At 37.5% G+C, this 17,017-nt stretch overlaps 1 protein-coding gene across 1 annotated transcript in view; it reads left to right on the top strand.

The window, feature by feature from the left end:
• The first annotated feature begins 6,904 nt into the window (after window positions 1–6,904).
• Window positions 6,905–17,017, top strand: part of ITGB8 (integrin subunit beta 8) — a 50,023-nt gene continuing 39,910 nt past the window's right edge. Inside the window, exon 1 of the mRNA XM_081932320.1 lies at window positions 6,905–7,805. Within this exon, the coding sequence (XP_081788446.1) occupies window positions 7,508–7,805 (298 nt within the window). The 5' untranslated portion in view covers window positions 6,905–7,507. The remainder of the gene's footprint in view (window positions 7,806–17,017) is intronic.

Below are 17,017 nucleotides of genomic sequence, written 5' to 3'. Positions count from 1 at the left end.
GCAGACAGGGACTGAGGCAAGGCAGGTTGAAGCTAACACAACCTTTATTTTTTATTTTTTTGAAAAAAATTTTTATTGGTTTTTACAAATGTTTTAAGGAAAAGGGTAAATAGGTATAGAAAATTTTGACAGCTACATCATGCGGAAGGTAGAAATCCCCCCAAATCTCACAACTTTTACATAAAAGAAAAAGAAAACATCAAAATTTGAATAAACATTGGCAGCTTTTGGTTTTACATTAAATCATCAATATATTCAATCATCTTTTATGTCACTTCCAACTAACACAACCTTTATTAACAGTGACAAACAGCTCAGAAGTACGGCAAATCTCAGATAGGCAAACAGCAAGCAAATGATAGCTGACAGCTCTTTTATAGTCGAGCTGTCAGACAATAGACCAATCAGGTGGCTGGATTCTCCCGCCGGCTGGCTGCTGCGTCTTGGCCAATCAGGCGACCAATGTAAGTCTATGGCAGGAGAAGTTAGCAAGGCAAGTCTATGGCAGGAGAGTTTAATACACAACACAGTCTAACATACAAAGTATAGCTAAACAATAGCAAACCACAATACCTCAAAATACACCGACCAGCATCTAACAAAACAGAGAGCTAACAGTGATTCTGGCTGCCTCTTATAGCTGCTTGAGGTAACAATTACATCTGTGAATCATTTAAAGTAACAGATACATTTGTTAGAATCATGGCTTATATACATTGCCAAGCCAAGCCTAGGGTTACATCCCTAACAATGTGCATGCCAGAATCCAGAAGATAGCCAGGGTTCATGTGCGCTGGACCAGCTGGTTGGTGTGCATGAGTGCAACGGAACCTGGAAGAACACTGGGAATGGTGCACATGCTCACAGAGAGGCTCTGCGTGCCACCTCTGGCACATGTGCCATAGGTTCGCTGTATAGGATCTTCTATTTGAGCAGGGGATTGTAGTAGAAGACCTCCAAAATCCCTTCCAATTCTATTATTCTGTTATTCTTTGTTCAAACAGCATAAGCCACAGTGCTTAATTTTGGTTTGTAGTAAGCCTTATAGTTTGTTGCACGACAAGAATGTATGTATAATTTAGATAACATGGATTGGATACTATGTGTGACTAGAGAGAAAATACTACAAGATGCCAAAAACCATCCTAGACCCAAAATGTAGAATAGTATGTAAACTGAGAGATTAGTGGCTGTCACAAGCTATAATTGGTTTGTTTTTAGCTTAGCATTATAAGTGAGCCATCTATTATGACCTATTTAGTAATCCAGTTTTACAAAATCTGCCTTATTGTTACATGTATGCGAGTTCAGCCAACACTTATTGGAGTAAATACCTGGGGGAAAGGGAGGGAGTTTCCTTGGTTTGTAAAAAGGTACTTTCCATTCATTCATCTATTAAAAGAAACCTTTGTTCATTGCTGTTTGCTCATCAAGCACTATTCTCATCAAGTGAGAATTGTAAATTTGTAATGTGGAAAACCATCCATGCGTTTTTCTGCATTTGTATCCTTAATCCAGGGTAGCCCATTAAGACATATTAAACTATTATTTTAAATGATTTACAGGAAATGGAGAAAAAGCATTATGTTCAGCTTTACAGAGGGATATGAAAGAAGACATCCACGGTTAATAATTGTTAGAAGAATTAGTATGAGAAAAGACAGAATGAATCATATTTATTACTCCTAATAGTGGGAAGAAAAACACATGGCCCTTTATTTTGTATTCTCTCTTTTTTCACATTGGAAGTATCTAGCAATAATGTCTATATCTATTTCTCTCTGCTAGTATTTGTGTATTTCTCTGAATGTGTGTGTGTGTGTGTGTGTGTAGTCTTCCAATGTTTATGGAGTCTTTCAGTCCAAGTTAATTATTCTGCGGTCTTAATGTTACAACCATGAAAACTTTGCACGAGCTGTCAATTACAGCCCAATTTGGAACAGAGTTGGTAACGCTTTGAATTATGGGAAGAACCATTATAGCTCAATGCTAAACCCATGTAGATAATCCCAGTTAAGCTGTATGCACTAATCAGCTAGATTTAAGGGGTTGGGAGAAAATAACTGCAATCGAAGTAAACAGTATTGGGCTGGACAAGTAATATGATCTAGATTATAATGGCTTCCGGATATAAATCAGGACCGGATAATTATGGGCTTTAATAAACTGAATAACAGTACTAATTGTTTTCATATCATGTTACATATTAAGCTGTGTGATACATTTGAATGGGATATAGTCTTGAAGGCATTCCACAATTATAAATTTCATTCAAGCAGAGATTTCTCATGGTCTGGAGAGAATCAGTATAGCTGAGACTTAATTTTGATCTAAACAAGAGGCAGAAAATTTTTGGGCAACTAGGGATTTGCACCGAAATCTTATTTGCCCCTGAAAGGATGAAAGCAAGAATAAGGGGGGCAAACCTTATGTGATGATGCATATGGGTAGTCTTTGATTTACAACACTTCATTAATGACCATTCAGTGTTACAACAGCACTGAAAAAAATGATTTATGAACATCTTTCACACAACTGTTTCAGCATCCTCATGGTAATGTGATCAAAATTGTTTTGTAATGGACTCATATTTATGATGGTTGCAATGTTCCCGGAGTCATGTGATGACCTTCGGACAAGCAGAGTCAATGGGGAAGCCAGATTCATTTAACAACTGCTTTGATTCACTTAAGAACTGTGGCAAGAAAGGTTAAAAAATGGTAGGGAATTCATTTAACAACTCTTAGCCTTACTTAGCAACAGAAGTTTGGGGCTCAATTGTGGTCATAAATCGAGGGCTACCTGCACGGATTAGGATTTTTTGGACACTTCTTCAAAAGGGGAAGGGGAAGTTTCAGAAATATTAGTTTTAGAATCTTCGCTTTAAGCCTTACTGGGAGATGCAAAGAGGGTCTGTATGTGTAGGTACACATTTGGATATCAAAAGTATATTCGGGAGGGGGGGCAGTTTACTGCTAAGGCAGCAGGCTAGATTCTAATCTTGCTTTAGGCATGAAAGCCAACTTGCAAACTACAAAAATAATAAAGTATATATGTTGTATTTGTGCTGATAAATAAATAAAGGGAGACTAGTATAGATCTATTTCAAGCTATTTAGCTCTCATCAGGTAGCCATACCCTTACTGGGATTCGAACCTGGACTGTATTACATATTAGGCAGAAGTATTAGCCACTAAGCCACAGGCTCTCCTCCTTATCATCTGAGCCAGGGAAATAGGTATGTATTTGTGTTACAACCCCTGGTATGCCCAAATATGGTAAGGAACTCACTACTCCCCCTTTCTGGCTATCAGCTCACTACAGGAGACCATCTAGGCAGAAAACCATATTTTTAATGTTGCCTTTTTATAATAACAAATATAAAAAGGCAACATTAAAAATATGGTTTTCTGCCTGGATGGTCTCCTGTTGTGAGCTGATAGCCAGAAAGGGGGAGTAGTGAGTTCCCTCCCATATTTGGGCATACCAGGGGTTGTAACACACATACATACATACATGCATACATGCATACATACATACATGCATACATACAGACTGAAAAAGAGCTGATGTGGTTCCCATCTTCAAAAAAGGGAAAAAGATACATCCAGGAAACTACAGACCTATCAGCCTGACCTCAATACCAGGAAAGATTCTGGAAAAGATAATCAAGCAACGAATTAACGAACACCTAGAAGTAAACAAAGTAATAGCCAAAAGCCAACATGGGTTTGTCAAAAACAGATCATGCCAGACTAATCTTATTGTCTTCTTCGACAAAGTGACAAAATTAGTGGACCAGAGGAATGCCATCGATATAGTTTACTTGGACTTCAGTAAGGCATTTGACAAGGTAGACCATAACCTATTACTAGATAAAGTAGAAGAATGTGGGTTAGACAGCATCACCACCAGATGGATTCATAACTGGCTGACGAACCACACTCAATGTATAGTCCTCAGTAGAACTGCATCTCCATGGAGGGAAGTATGCAGTGGAGTATCCCAAGGCTCTGTTTTAGGTCCAGTACTCTTCAACATCCTCATCAATGATTTGGATGAGGAAATAAATGGGGAATTCATCAAATTTGCAGATGACACCAAACTGGCAGGAATAACCGTGTTGAAGATAGGCTTAAGATACAGAAGGATCTTGACAAACTTGAACATTGGGCACTATCTAATAAAATGAAATTCAATGGTGAAAAGAGTAAGGGTCTACATTTAGGCAAGAAAAATAAAATGCACAGGTACAGAATAGGTTGTACCTTGCTCAATAGTAGTAACTGTGAGAGGGATCTTGGAATCCTAATGGACAACCATTTAAATATGAGCCAGCAGTGTGCAGCAGCTGCCAAAAAAGCCAACACAGTTCTAGGTTACATAAACAGACGGATAGAATCAAGATCACGTGAAGTGTTAATACCACTTTATAATGCCTTGGTAAGGCCACACTTGGAATACTGCATTCAGTTCTGGTCGCCATGATGTAGAAAAGATGTGGAGACTCTAGAAAGAGTGCAGAGAAGAGCAACAAAGATGATTAGGGGACTGGAGACTAAAACATATGAAGAACGGTTGCAGGAACTGGATATGTCTAGTTTAATAGAAAGAAGGACTACGGGAGACATGATAGCAGTGTTCCATATGTCAGGGGTTGCCACAAAGAAGAGGGAGTCAAACTATTCTCCAGGGCATCCGAGGGTAGAACAAGAAGCAATGAGTGGAAACTAATCAAGGAGAGAAGCAACATAGAACTGAGGAGAAATTTCCTGACAGTTAGAACAATTAATCAGTGGAACAGCTTGCCTCCAGAGGTTGTGAATGCCCCAACACTGGAAGTCTTTAAGAAGATGTTGGATAGCCATTTGTCTGAAACGGTATAGGGTTTCCTGCCTAGGCAGGGGGTTGGACTAGAAGACCTCCAAAGTCCCTTCCAACTCTGTTATTGTATTGTATTATATTGTATTGTATTGTATTGTATTGTGTGTGTGTGTGTGTGTGTGTGTGTGTGTGTATGTCTCTCTCTGTTTGTCTGTTTGTGTATCATCTATATATCCATCCATCCATCCACCTATCCCTCCATATGTGACACCTGACCTATTCATGGAGTAGAATTATTAGGAATGAGTCAGTCATTGAACCAAAGTAAATACTGGGCTGTAGATGTTCTAGAACAACTTATAGAAAATATCCTGGCTGCATTCATATATTGTGCTAAGATGTAAAATGGTTTGTTTCATTTAACAAAGTGTATTCCATGTTACTGTACTTGGCTAATCATTATTTATAGGCCTTACAAGCCTTACCAGCCACTTGCGGACACATTGTGGACAGCCCACAACCTGTTCGAACACCATTTATCGCTTAAATATATTCTAGAATTAGGCTGCTGAGTTGAAACCATGGTTAAAAACTGGCTTGTGAAATTGGAACATAGGAATGAATTGGAGCTACATTTAGTTACACTTTTAAAGCTGACTCACTTATACAATATAATTAATCCAAAATACATTGAGTTAAATCCAGGTTAAAATAGTGGAAGTGAATCCCACTATTCGGTACTTAGTGGGAATTTTTACAGCATTGTTTATAAATGCAGCAAAACCTAATTTCTGACTGATGTAAGAATATACATGCCTGGTTTACCCTAAGGCAACATGAAGCAATTACTTCAAATAAACTACAGAGTGCAATTTTCATACTTCCTACTCATAAAATCATGGATGATGGTTTTCCTGCCATGTTGGCTTGCCTACCACTAATTATAGTTAATAAACTTTAACACCAGAGATCAGAACTGACAAGCAGAAACAAATATGATCCTTCACATTACCACCCAAGAGGTTTCAGCTTTGCAACCTCTTGTCAAGATTCTGCTTGAAATTACACAATAAAAAAATAACAATATGCTTTGCAACCTCTTGTCAAGATTCTGCTTGAAATTACACAATAAAAAATAACAATATGGTGTTCAACTACAATTCTATTATAGAAAAAGCTTTTCATGTTAGGTTAAGTTTGGTTTCTTTTTCCTTATGAACTGGCTGGAATCCTAGTTTCGGTGCAGAGTTGTCTTGGGAAAGCCACCAAACAGAGAGGAGTTAAATAGATGTGGTTTCATCAACTGGGCTTTCCACATTTCTACCCGCTGTTGTATTACTATTCAGAATGTGGGAGTGGAGGTTCCACGGTTCAAACACTGCAACTTTTCTTTTCACTTTTCTAGTGTGACAAGTGATTCTTCTTGATGAAATGAACATGCTGGACACAAGTGGCTTTAACTTGGTTTAAGCCTGGATTAGATTTATTTGTCACAGCACATCTGGTAACGTATGTGTCTGTCATTTAGAGATGGTTGTGTAGCTGTTGCAATTATATATGTGAGAATGTTAACTCTTTGGGGATCCTCAAGCAGCATAACACAGCAGGAAGTCGGGTGAACCCATCTACACAGGATGTGTACTTCTACAAAGCGCAGTTGGGATTTGGGAGGCCTTTGCGTTGGCTCACCTGCAGCTATCTGCCACCTATACTTACCCATGAAGCCCTTCTCAGCACAGGTATTAAGCAATGCCTACATGCAGTTGCATGGCATTGCTACATACCTACAGTGCAAAGGAGTTGTACATTGGCTGTAGATGACTGCAGATGGCCAACAAGAACATCACCCAAATCCCAAGTGTGCGTTTTGCTGAGGTGCTGATTGGTTGATCCAACTTCTTGTCTGTTTGAACACCCCCTAGCCGGAACGTTTAACGTTCACAGACGTATTCACGAAACAACTATGCAACCGTCTCCGAACGGCAGACGCACACATTCGCTGACGGGCAATGACGGAGAAGTCTAATCTGGGCTTTAGGCGGCTCTCGGAAAGCAGAGCGTGGGTTGATTGTCAAGCGGCAACGGAGAGGAGGGCGGAGAGAGCGGCTCGCGGCTTTGCAGCCCAGAATGGAACAATAGAGGCAGGGGCAAGAGCCTGAGCCGCTGCTACAAAACAAAGAGCGGCTGGAGACACGTCCACGCCCCGCTCTCCACCCACTCCCTGTCTTCCCTCCCTCACGTCTCTTCGATTTTGCTCTAACCTGCGGGAAGGGAAGGGAACAGAGCAGCCGGCCGAGAGTCCCACCGGCATCAAGCGAGCCTTTCGATGCCCAAACACCCGCGCCATTCCTCGACAGTTTCCCCAACACTCCGGAGATCAGAGAAGAGAGCCCTTGGCACAGATAGGCTTTCGTTCTTCACCTTCCTTTCTTCTTTCTAATTCCTCTGCTGCGAACTTGGATTTGGTTGCCTGAACAGGCGGAGGGCAGGCGGACAAAAGGCTTTTGTCAACAGTTGCTTTGCAGGCGGCGGTGGCAGCAGCAGCAGCAGCAACAGCATCCAAATCCAAGAAAGTTAAACGGGGCGCCGAGGCGGATGGAGAGTTTCTCTGGAGAAGCAGGGCGCCGCTTCTGCCGCCTTCGTCCTGTGGTTTCGGCCGAGGGATGGCCCTGTTCTCCCTAACATGCGGCCGCGCTCCCCTTCCGGCTCCGCTGCTTACTACCTGCGTCTCGGTGGGACTGGTAGTTCATCCCCTTGCCGCCTCCGCCGCGGTCTCTACAGGGTTAGCGACTCCGTGACGAGCTTCTGCGCCGGGACCATGCACGACCTCCGAGGAGAACAAAACTGCATTATGTGGATCTCACTCCTGGCTTTCCTAACGGTCGGGCTCGTCTCGCTGCACAAATGCCAGCGGCATCCCGGCCCGGTCCTGGGAATGAGTCGCCTGCTCGCGGTGATTGTGTCAGGCTCGGGGCAGCGCCGTAAGTTTCTTCTTCCCATCCCAAATCGCATCGTGTTTTCCTCTCCCTTCTTCCCTCTTCTCTGCCTGCCTGTCCACACGTAATCCTTGAGATGCACCTGACCGGCTGCTTGCATTTGTATCCGCGTCAGCCGCGTTATAACATTAGTGGGACTTGGTCCAAACACATATGAAATCGAGCTTTAGTTAAATTGAACCCGATAATCCCAAGAAATCTGAGTTTTCTTAGAGTGTAGCTCTAATATAAAGTTACAGTTATATGAATTTATACGTGCACTGTCTCTTTTATACACTTCTAAAGGATTTAATGTTAAAAACAAGGCAGGAGTGACTGATCTAAAGTAAGTCGAACTTAGAAGAGAAAGGAACTTCATATCCTTTGAGTTCATTCTTTGAAAAGTAAACTTTAATAATGTTGGGTGTTTTGATTTTGGGGTCCTAGCAGCTTCTTATCCTGACTTTGGAGAGAGACATTGGCAGTGGTTTAAAAAAAAAATTCCAGATGGTTTGAATAGGATCTCCTGCTTGAGGGGTGGACTAAAATAGTGATCAACAACCAGTGGTCTGTGGATCACTGGTGGTCTGTGAGAAAATTTTGGTGGGCCACATAAAAATTATTTGCATTTTTTATATTTCACTAAATACTATTTATCTTTTTAAAAATCAATATTAGTGGTCTGTGGGATTTAAAATTATGAATTTAGTGGTCCCTGAGGTCCGAAAAGTCCTGCTTGTAGATACAAACAACTGAAATTTAGACTTCTGGAAAATAAACAACATGATGTATCACTGAGTTTAACTATTTGCAGTTTATGTTTTCCATATGCATGAAATGAAAAACTTTAAGATGTTATCACTACTTTTTGGAAGCATATCTGTACTTAACTTCGGATAATTTAATAGTCCTAGACTTTACTTTTTGCATACTATTGCTCTTCAGTTCCATTGGTTATAATATCTATTCCCCCTGAATCCTTTGAATAGGTGTCATCAAATTGCAGGAGATTTTGCTTGATAGGTCTTCCCTGGTCCATGGAGTTGGGATAATTGAATAAGAAAATTCAACTTCTTACAGCTTAACTTCTCTGTTTAAAAAACTATGCCAGACTGAAGAACATTATTGGTTCATGAAGGGTATATGGTTATTTGCATGTTGCACTGAGTAGATCTTGATAAATCAATTATAAACAGGACAAGAATGTTAGGCTTTCTCCACAGATGTATTAATTCATTACCTAAATAAAATATGAGCAATTGTTTTACTCCCTCTCCCATGAAATAATAGTAATGAAAGAGTTTCAATAGAAGAATGGGTAGAAATTTTTAGAAACAATTGAGACTGTTCAAGAAAATAACCTATGTGGAAAAATTCTTTCATCTCTTTCTCCTCCTTATAAAATTATTTCACTAGTCTTCAGTCATCATGTACCACTGACTATATTATGTGATGTACTGATATGTCTTTTGGTGATCAGCACAAGGACACCCATGCAGCCAGGTTATATTTGCAAACTTTGTCAGCACTATGATAATTTCAAATTCTTCTCTAAAATATTTTATTGTATATTTTTAGAGAATCTATTGAACTGTTAAGGATTTTTGAAAAAAGAAACCATATTTAAAATCTTCCCCTATTGTGAAACCCTTAAGATGGTTTTAGGTTGATACCTTTCTTAATTATAATTTATATTCTATGAACTGGCACTATATAAGAAGTAAATATTTGGATTTGGCAGGAAAACTCTTACATGGAAGAAGCCAAAAGGTTCCTGCATATTTATAATTGTTCAATTAGATCTTCAATTAAACTTTTTCTGACCTGATGTTGTCCAGAAATGTTGGGATTACCACTGAGAATTTCTAATCAGAAGGTGGAATCCAACACATCTGGGATGCTTACATTGAGGAATCATGTTTTGGAATGCGACTGGATATTAGGAATGTACCTTATTTTATTTTATTTGTTTATCATATTTGTGTACTTATCCATCTAGTATGAAAGTGATTTGTGGCATACAACATTTAATTATATATATATATATATATATATATATATATATATATATATATATATATGTATGTATGTATGTATGTATGTATGTATGTATGTATTTGTGTTACATATATGTGTGTGTATGTATGTATGTATGTATGTGTATGTATATACGTATATACATATATATGTATATACGTATATATGTATATGCAATTTTAAATGTGCTTTTATTTGCATCTTAGCTAAGAATAACCCAGCAGTAATTGAAATTCAAAGACTAATTGCCATTAAACTTAGTCTGATATTTGAATTAAATGTTATAATATCTATTTAGCTGAAATAAAGACTCAATTTCCCAAATAATTTAACTGAAAGATAAAATTTTCTGGGAACATGATGCTTTTCTTGTCTAAACCTTTTTGGTGAAAGAGCAGAAAGAATTGTCTTAAATGTAGAAGCCTCATTCTTTCTGGTAAACATCTAAATCATTCCATGCCTAAATACTATGGAGAGTATGCCTTTAACTATGACAGATATGAAGCTATCTAAGAATAGGATCTGTATACAGATTACATCATTATGACGTGTGGATTCCAGATTAATTTATTCATTACATTTGCAAATATTCTTGAAACACCAAATTAATCTAATTTGGAAATTGAAGCTAAAATTTTCATTATTGATGTAGTGGATATCATGTTTCATTTCTTGATTTAAAACATAACAATATTTGTTGGGGGATAATAAATGGGTTTTTTTGCATTTATCTTATACACCAAGTTTCTGCCTGGAGTCAATTAAAATATTCATGCTGGAACAAGTATGTTGTTAAATATTTGACAAGTTAATAGCTCATATTGGACATAACAATAAACAAAGGTTTGTGGAATAAATCCCTGGCTTCTATTCTGCCCCTCCCTTTTCTCTTCCAGTGTAGCTATGGGAGGGAATTTGGGAATGTTTGCTTCTGATTTCAATTAATCAGAATTACATAGTGTGCCTCAACTATAAATTATGATCTACTTCATGGCCTGAGCTATCCTCAAAAACTAAAGCTAGCCTCCTTTTACTAATCCAAATTAAAACAAATTGTAGTTTGATTAGGTTAATTCAGATATAATATTTAATTATGTTTAATTAAATATGGAAGCAACACTGAACTTTCCTTCCTATTGTTTTGTCACAGAAGAGGAATGTGAAAACCCAAATTTTACTGTTTTTTAAGTTGTTAGAATATGCTTTTATTATTAAGAATCAAAGATGTATATATCATTTGCCCAAAATGTTATTTTATGCCTCCCCATTTTTATATAATACCTGCTTTTTAAAATTTTAATTCAATACAAAGGAATATAAAATCAAACTGATTTTAAGCCAGATTTAATTATAAAACCTAGATCTGATTTGGGTATCTTTATTTATTCCACTCAAAAAGAATGGAAAACTGTTCTGAATGGCTAGTTAATGACATTTAATACTTACTTTCTTGTAAAGGAGGAAGGAAGACAGAGGAGACTTTGTAAAAATGCGATGTGATGCTTAAATGCAGCTTTTGTAGTAGATGCTACCATTTCAGTGGTGTGCCATCAATTTTAAATCAGCTGGAACCATATCTGTATTTTTAATGCCCAAAATTTTATTTTTAAATACATTTATTAATCTTGAAGGCTTTTATTATGGAAACATATTGATAAAAATAGCTCGTTTCCGCTATTCAAAATTTAATTTAAATAGGATGTAATTAGGGCATCTGGCAAGCAGACAAGAAGCTTTGCCCACTCTTAGTGCTCACCTAGTGTCTTTCTCTACTAAGTCCTTAACTACTAAAGGTGTAAACGTATTGTGCATTGTGTTACTATTGTTAGCACAGATTGGATTCATGCTATGCACGTATACTAGAGTACTAGCAGTACTCTAGTAGAGAGTTCATTTCCATCAAAGTGCTGCCTATTTAAAATGAAAAAGTAAAATATGTAAAGTTTTACCATGTTTTAAGTTAGTATTGTGACCTTGCTATATAGCTTCTGTATGACAACAAGAGCCATTCTCAGACATAAGAATACATTTGTAAACAACGAAAGCCTTGCCTCTCCTTCATAGTAGCAGGTTATTTAGATCTCTTAATGCACTTCTTGAGAAGGACTAGTTTTGAAGTGTACCAGAGTCAGTGAGAAGTTAGCAAATCTATGATTATCATTTCAGCCAGTTCTTTTAGTTACTCCTGCCCACATAAACAAAACAGAGTGCTTAATTTATGAAAAGAAACACAATGTGAAAATAGACCTCAAATCTGGCAATTGTTAGGAAAAAGTTTAGAATGCTGATAAGGAAGAACAGCTTTATGGCCCAGCGACAAAGAATCTCCTGTGACTTTCACCAAATGGTAACTTAATTCAGCCAAATGAAACAAATATCTGGTGTTGGGATTAAAACACAGGTGAATGCTAAAATCATTTCTCACAACAAGTTGTCTTAATTTCCCCCCAAGTAATTTGAAGGTTATCAAATGAATATATTTTAATAGCAAGAACAAAGATAATTGTCTAATATTAATTAACTACATTAATTTAGAATTTGGGAATGGTCTACTTTGGCAGGTATAATGATTCAAAGCTTACTTGAAACTATCTAGAAATGTTTAATGTAAGAAAAACCATGTATAATAAGCAAAAATTGCCCATTTAAAAGAGAAATAGGAGAATTTAGGAGATTCAAAATGTATGTAGATTACACAGAAGAGCTAAAACAAATTGAAGAATGATTCGTTTGAAGTTTTAAGTAAAAATGGTCTTATTCTGTCTAGGGAAACGTCTTCCATTTAGTCTGCCCACCCTTTTTATCTGCTATTATTTCCATTTGCTGCTTTAGTTGAATTAGAAGAAGAAAAAATAAATGTTACAAGAATGAAAACTTCCACAGGATTACATTAAAAAGTGCTGTAAAAGGATGTGTGGAATGTAGGGTAATAGGGGATGCCTTGCATGTAAACCTGTTTTCAGCTTTGATCACTGATAATGGGAAGTTTATTGCCATTTCATCCATTCTTTTGGAGAAAGATAGCCATTTTGAGTGTATCATTTTAAATCTTCCCAGGGACAGAATGGATTGTAGCATTTTCATGATCTTTGGAAGGTTTCACCTAGTGACCATTTGAGGTTACAAAGTCACATTTACAACCATTGCAGCCTCCTCGAGGTCATGTGATCAGAATTCAGATGCTTGGCAACTGGCATGTACTTATGATGGTTTGTGATGTCCCAGGGTCATATGATCACCTTTTGCAACCTTCTGACAAAATCAACAGGGAAGTCAGATTCACTTAACAACAAATATTTTTCCTCTGCTTTCCTTTTACTCTCTGGAAAATGAAGAAAATCCTTTCTGAAAAGTCCGTTCCTACTTTTGTAGGCTGAGATAGGTTTTACAGGCTGTTTATCCATCTATGACTCTTTCTTTATCTCCCAAGGTCATTACCACATGCCGTTTCATAAGGATAGCATTGATCTGTTAGTCTTAATTAATAGTTCAATTATTTGAATGCACACTTTTTGGTTATGTTTGGATATAATTTAAGGCACAGTTTAGTGGCCAGAGAATGAGCTATTCACCCCCCCCCCAAACGATTTGGTCATAAGAGAAATAAGAGTTATTTGTCTATTATTTTCAGGTAAATGTAGTTCGTTGTATCATTTCCCTCCTCTCTCGATTTACTGTCAGCATCAACAATTTTCTCGTCACTTTGTTCATGTTTTTCTGCAATTTTTTGAACTCTGTCTTCAAGTTTCATCATTGTTTCATCAATAGTCTCAGCTCTTCCCTCCATTCCTCTGTTCTTTGTTCTATAAACTCCAGATTCTTTTCTATTCTTTCTGTGCTTATTAGGATTTTTTGAATTTCTAACATGATTCTTTGCAATGTTAATTCCTCTTCTTCTTCATGTTGCACCATCTTTTCAAGTTGTAAACACTTCCACTAGGACATCCAAGACTTTTTGCTAGGTTTCAATAAATTCAGTTTAATCTTTCAAGTCAGGGCTTTCTCTTTACTCCAAAAGAACACCTGTATAAACAAGACGTGTTTTCTCTCTGGCCCTTTCAGTAAGCAAAGCCAATGGAATATAGAAAATAGAAAAAAAAATGTTTAAAAGTTCCGATCTGGCCGAGAATTTAGAGGAAAAGATTCTTAGTCCACAAATACAAATAATGGGAAAAAATAGAAGAAGAAGGAGAAAAGGTACCAGTCCAATTTAAAAGTAAGAGGCATTTGTAAAAATTCCATACATAGAAACAAAATGAAATTAAAGAAAAAAAAAGATAACACAATAGTTTTAATTCAAGCTAATCCACCGCTTGTTCTCTTCTATCTTCAATTTTCGTTTTACTAAAATTACTAAAATACTTTTTGGGTATTGTCTTCTCTAATTATAAAATTTATCTCACCAATTTTGACACACTCTGTTTCCTCTGCTTCCATTGCAGGGGGGCTGTCCCAACCTTATGCAGCTTCGGCTGCTTTTCTTGAAGCTGAAAAAAAGCTTTTCCTGGATTGATCAGGGGCTTTGTGATGCCCCTGAGATCAGCAGGATGTACTCTTCTCTATCACCATCTCTACGGGACGGTTTAGGTCCAAAAAGGACCGTACAGCAACAGAGATTTCAATAGCAATACTGGAGCTCCAAGATTGCATGTTGTGTTGTAGCAGCATCAGCCCTGGAAGTCCATGAAGGCACAGTTCTGACAATGATTTAAGCCAATGATCCAGGGTCATGAATTGCATTTTTGAAGCTGGTTTACTCAGACCTAAGATTTAAGTAATTTCAAAGTATTCAGCTACTCAAGTTAAACTAATTTATTCTATCTAAATCTAAGGTTTCGTTTTCTTAACTTGATTAGTAAGTTCATTAGTATAAATCAGAAATGAATGTTCACACTTTGTAGAATGATAGCTAAGATTATAACACGTAGATGCACTTTTACTTATTTTTACCCTTATTATTTTCACAAATAGCAGTGATCATATCCAACACACCTTCCTTCTCCTATTTTCATCACCACAATAATACTGTGAGGTGAGTTGGGCTGAGAAAGTGTGATTGGCTAATGTCTAAGGTAGGACTTTAACTCACAGTCTCTCATTTTCTAATCTGGTGCCTTAACCATTAGACCAAACTGGCTCTCTTTTTAAATCAAGCACTTTTACCTCTCTTTTTATCTTTAAAATAAACAGATGGTATTTACATTGCAGCCAAACGATTATAGATAAATATGAGAAAGAGCTAATTTGGACATACTTTTCCTTAAACAAATTGCAGAGAGTTTAAGAAAGTTTCTGGAAGTAATAGGGAAGGGTTTGGAGGTCATTGCATATGTTTACCATAGTGTAAAAGAACACTAGCAGAATGTGGTGGGATGTGGTTTCTTCCTGTTCGGAACAGCACTTACAGAGGCCTTGCCAGTGACTCTCTCAAAGGTCTCTTGGTAGGCATAGCCAACAAGGAAATCTTTGTGGTATTCCTGTTGACTTTTTGAAGAGTATAATACCGCCTACAGTAGTATTACATTTATGTATATGAGGATATCATTTGACGTGGCAGTCAACAATTGATGAATTCATGTGCATATTAGCTCAGAGTCTAACATGATTGAATAAGCAGGACTGGTATAAAAAAGCTTGGCAACTGGGTTTTTTTGTTTTTTTTGTTTTTTTTGCTATATTCACAAGAAAGAACTTACTCTTGACATCCTAGGAAACTCCAACTCCAAATTCATTGCTACTTTCAAACTCATTGTTGTCACTCAAGCAAGACAGGAAAAAAAATTAAAGAATTATGAGAAGTGTTACATGAATGATTTCAGTTTATAATTTCTTAAACTATTGGTACTGCAAGAGAAATATTAAGGTGCATGAAAAAAGCTTATAATAATCCTGAAGGAAAACAAAATGGACTAAACATTTTCAAGAATGTTTCAAAGATGAATAATAATTAATATTTTCATGTTTGAATAGTATACATATTAGATTCACTTGAATACTAGGACTTTGCTTAAAAGTGAGCAACATTCATTCTATCAGGAGGAAACATGAGATTTGCATTTGGGTGCAAATAGTATCTTTTGAATTATTTTTGTTGGTGAAGCATATTTAGTTTTTAATGAGAGCCTAATTCAGATATATGCAGATGATTGAAAAGATTAATCTGCTTGCAATGAGGAAATTTTTCAAGAGTAAAATTAATATGAACAAATTTCTCCATAGTATTTGATCAAAATAAACAAAACATACACATTAGCACAAATGGAAAGTATACTTTTGCTAAGAAAATGTACTTATTGTCATAATTAATTCATTTAACATGAGTTAAAGACTGTCCAATACAGTTATTTTAGTAACTTTAAGGCTTCCTGAGATAAAACCTCTAAGATATTGAGATAGGCAAACATTTAATTCCAGAACTGTCTGAAATTTGGACAGATCTAGCTCCTTGTTTCTCCACTACTGCTCCTGATCTAGAATTTGAAAATCAAATGTCTTACTGTGGATTAAATAACCATGTACAGTATTGAGTACTGAGGTTTCCTGCCATTGACTTACATTGCTAGCTTCCGATTGGCTGAGACGCAAGGAGCCTACTGGCGGGAGAATCTAGCTACGTGATTGGCTAAGTGTCTGACAGCTCTAGTATAAAAGAGCTGTCAGCTGTCCTTGCTTTGCTGTTTGCCAGTTCGAGGTTTGCCTTACATATGAGCTATTTGTCACTGTTAATAAATGTTGTGTTAGCTTCAACCTGTCTTGTCTCAGTCCCTGTCTGCCTCGTTCTCCCTACAGAACACTGGCGACCAAGGTGGGATAGGTCTGAGGTAAAGGACAATAGGCTAAGTCACTGTAGAGCTGTCTCAAGTCACCAGGGGATGAGACGTCGCTCAGAGCTGATTCTTTCCGCCCGTCCTTCTCAGGATGGCTATCTTACCGGCATTCAGCCCGGCCACCAAAACATGGGACGCTTACCTCGAGCGGTTTGAGTGCTTCCTGGAGGCAAATGACTTCACTGGTTTGTCTAGTGGCTGTAAAAGAGGCTATTTCCTCAGCGCCTGTGGCCATGAGATGTTCGGCATAGCCAGGGCTTTAGCAGCCCCTCAGTCAGTGCACTCAATGCCCTGGGAGATGCTCTTGGAGAAGTTAAAAAACCATTATTATCCAACTCCCTCACATATGGCGAG

This window comes from Natrix helvetica (assembly GCF_964273705.1).
Source record: "Natrix helvetica genome assembly, chromosome: Z".
Classification (NCBI taxonomy): Eukaryota; Metazoa; Chordata; class Lepidosauria; order Squamata; family Natricidae; genus Natrix; species Natrix helvetica.
This window is presented reverse-complemented; position numbering and strand designations above follow the sequence as displayed.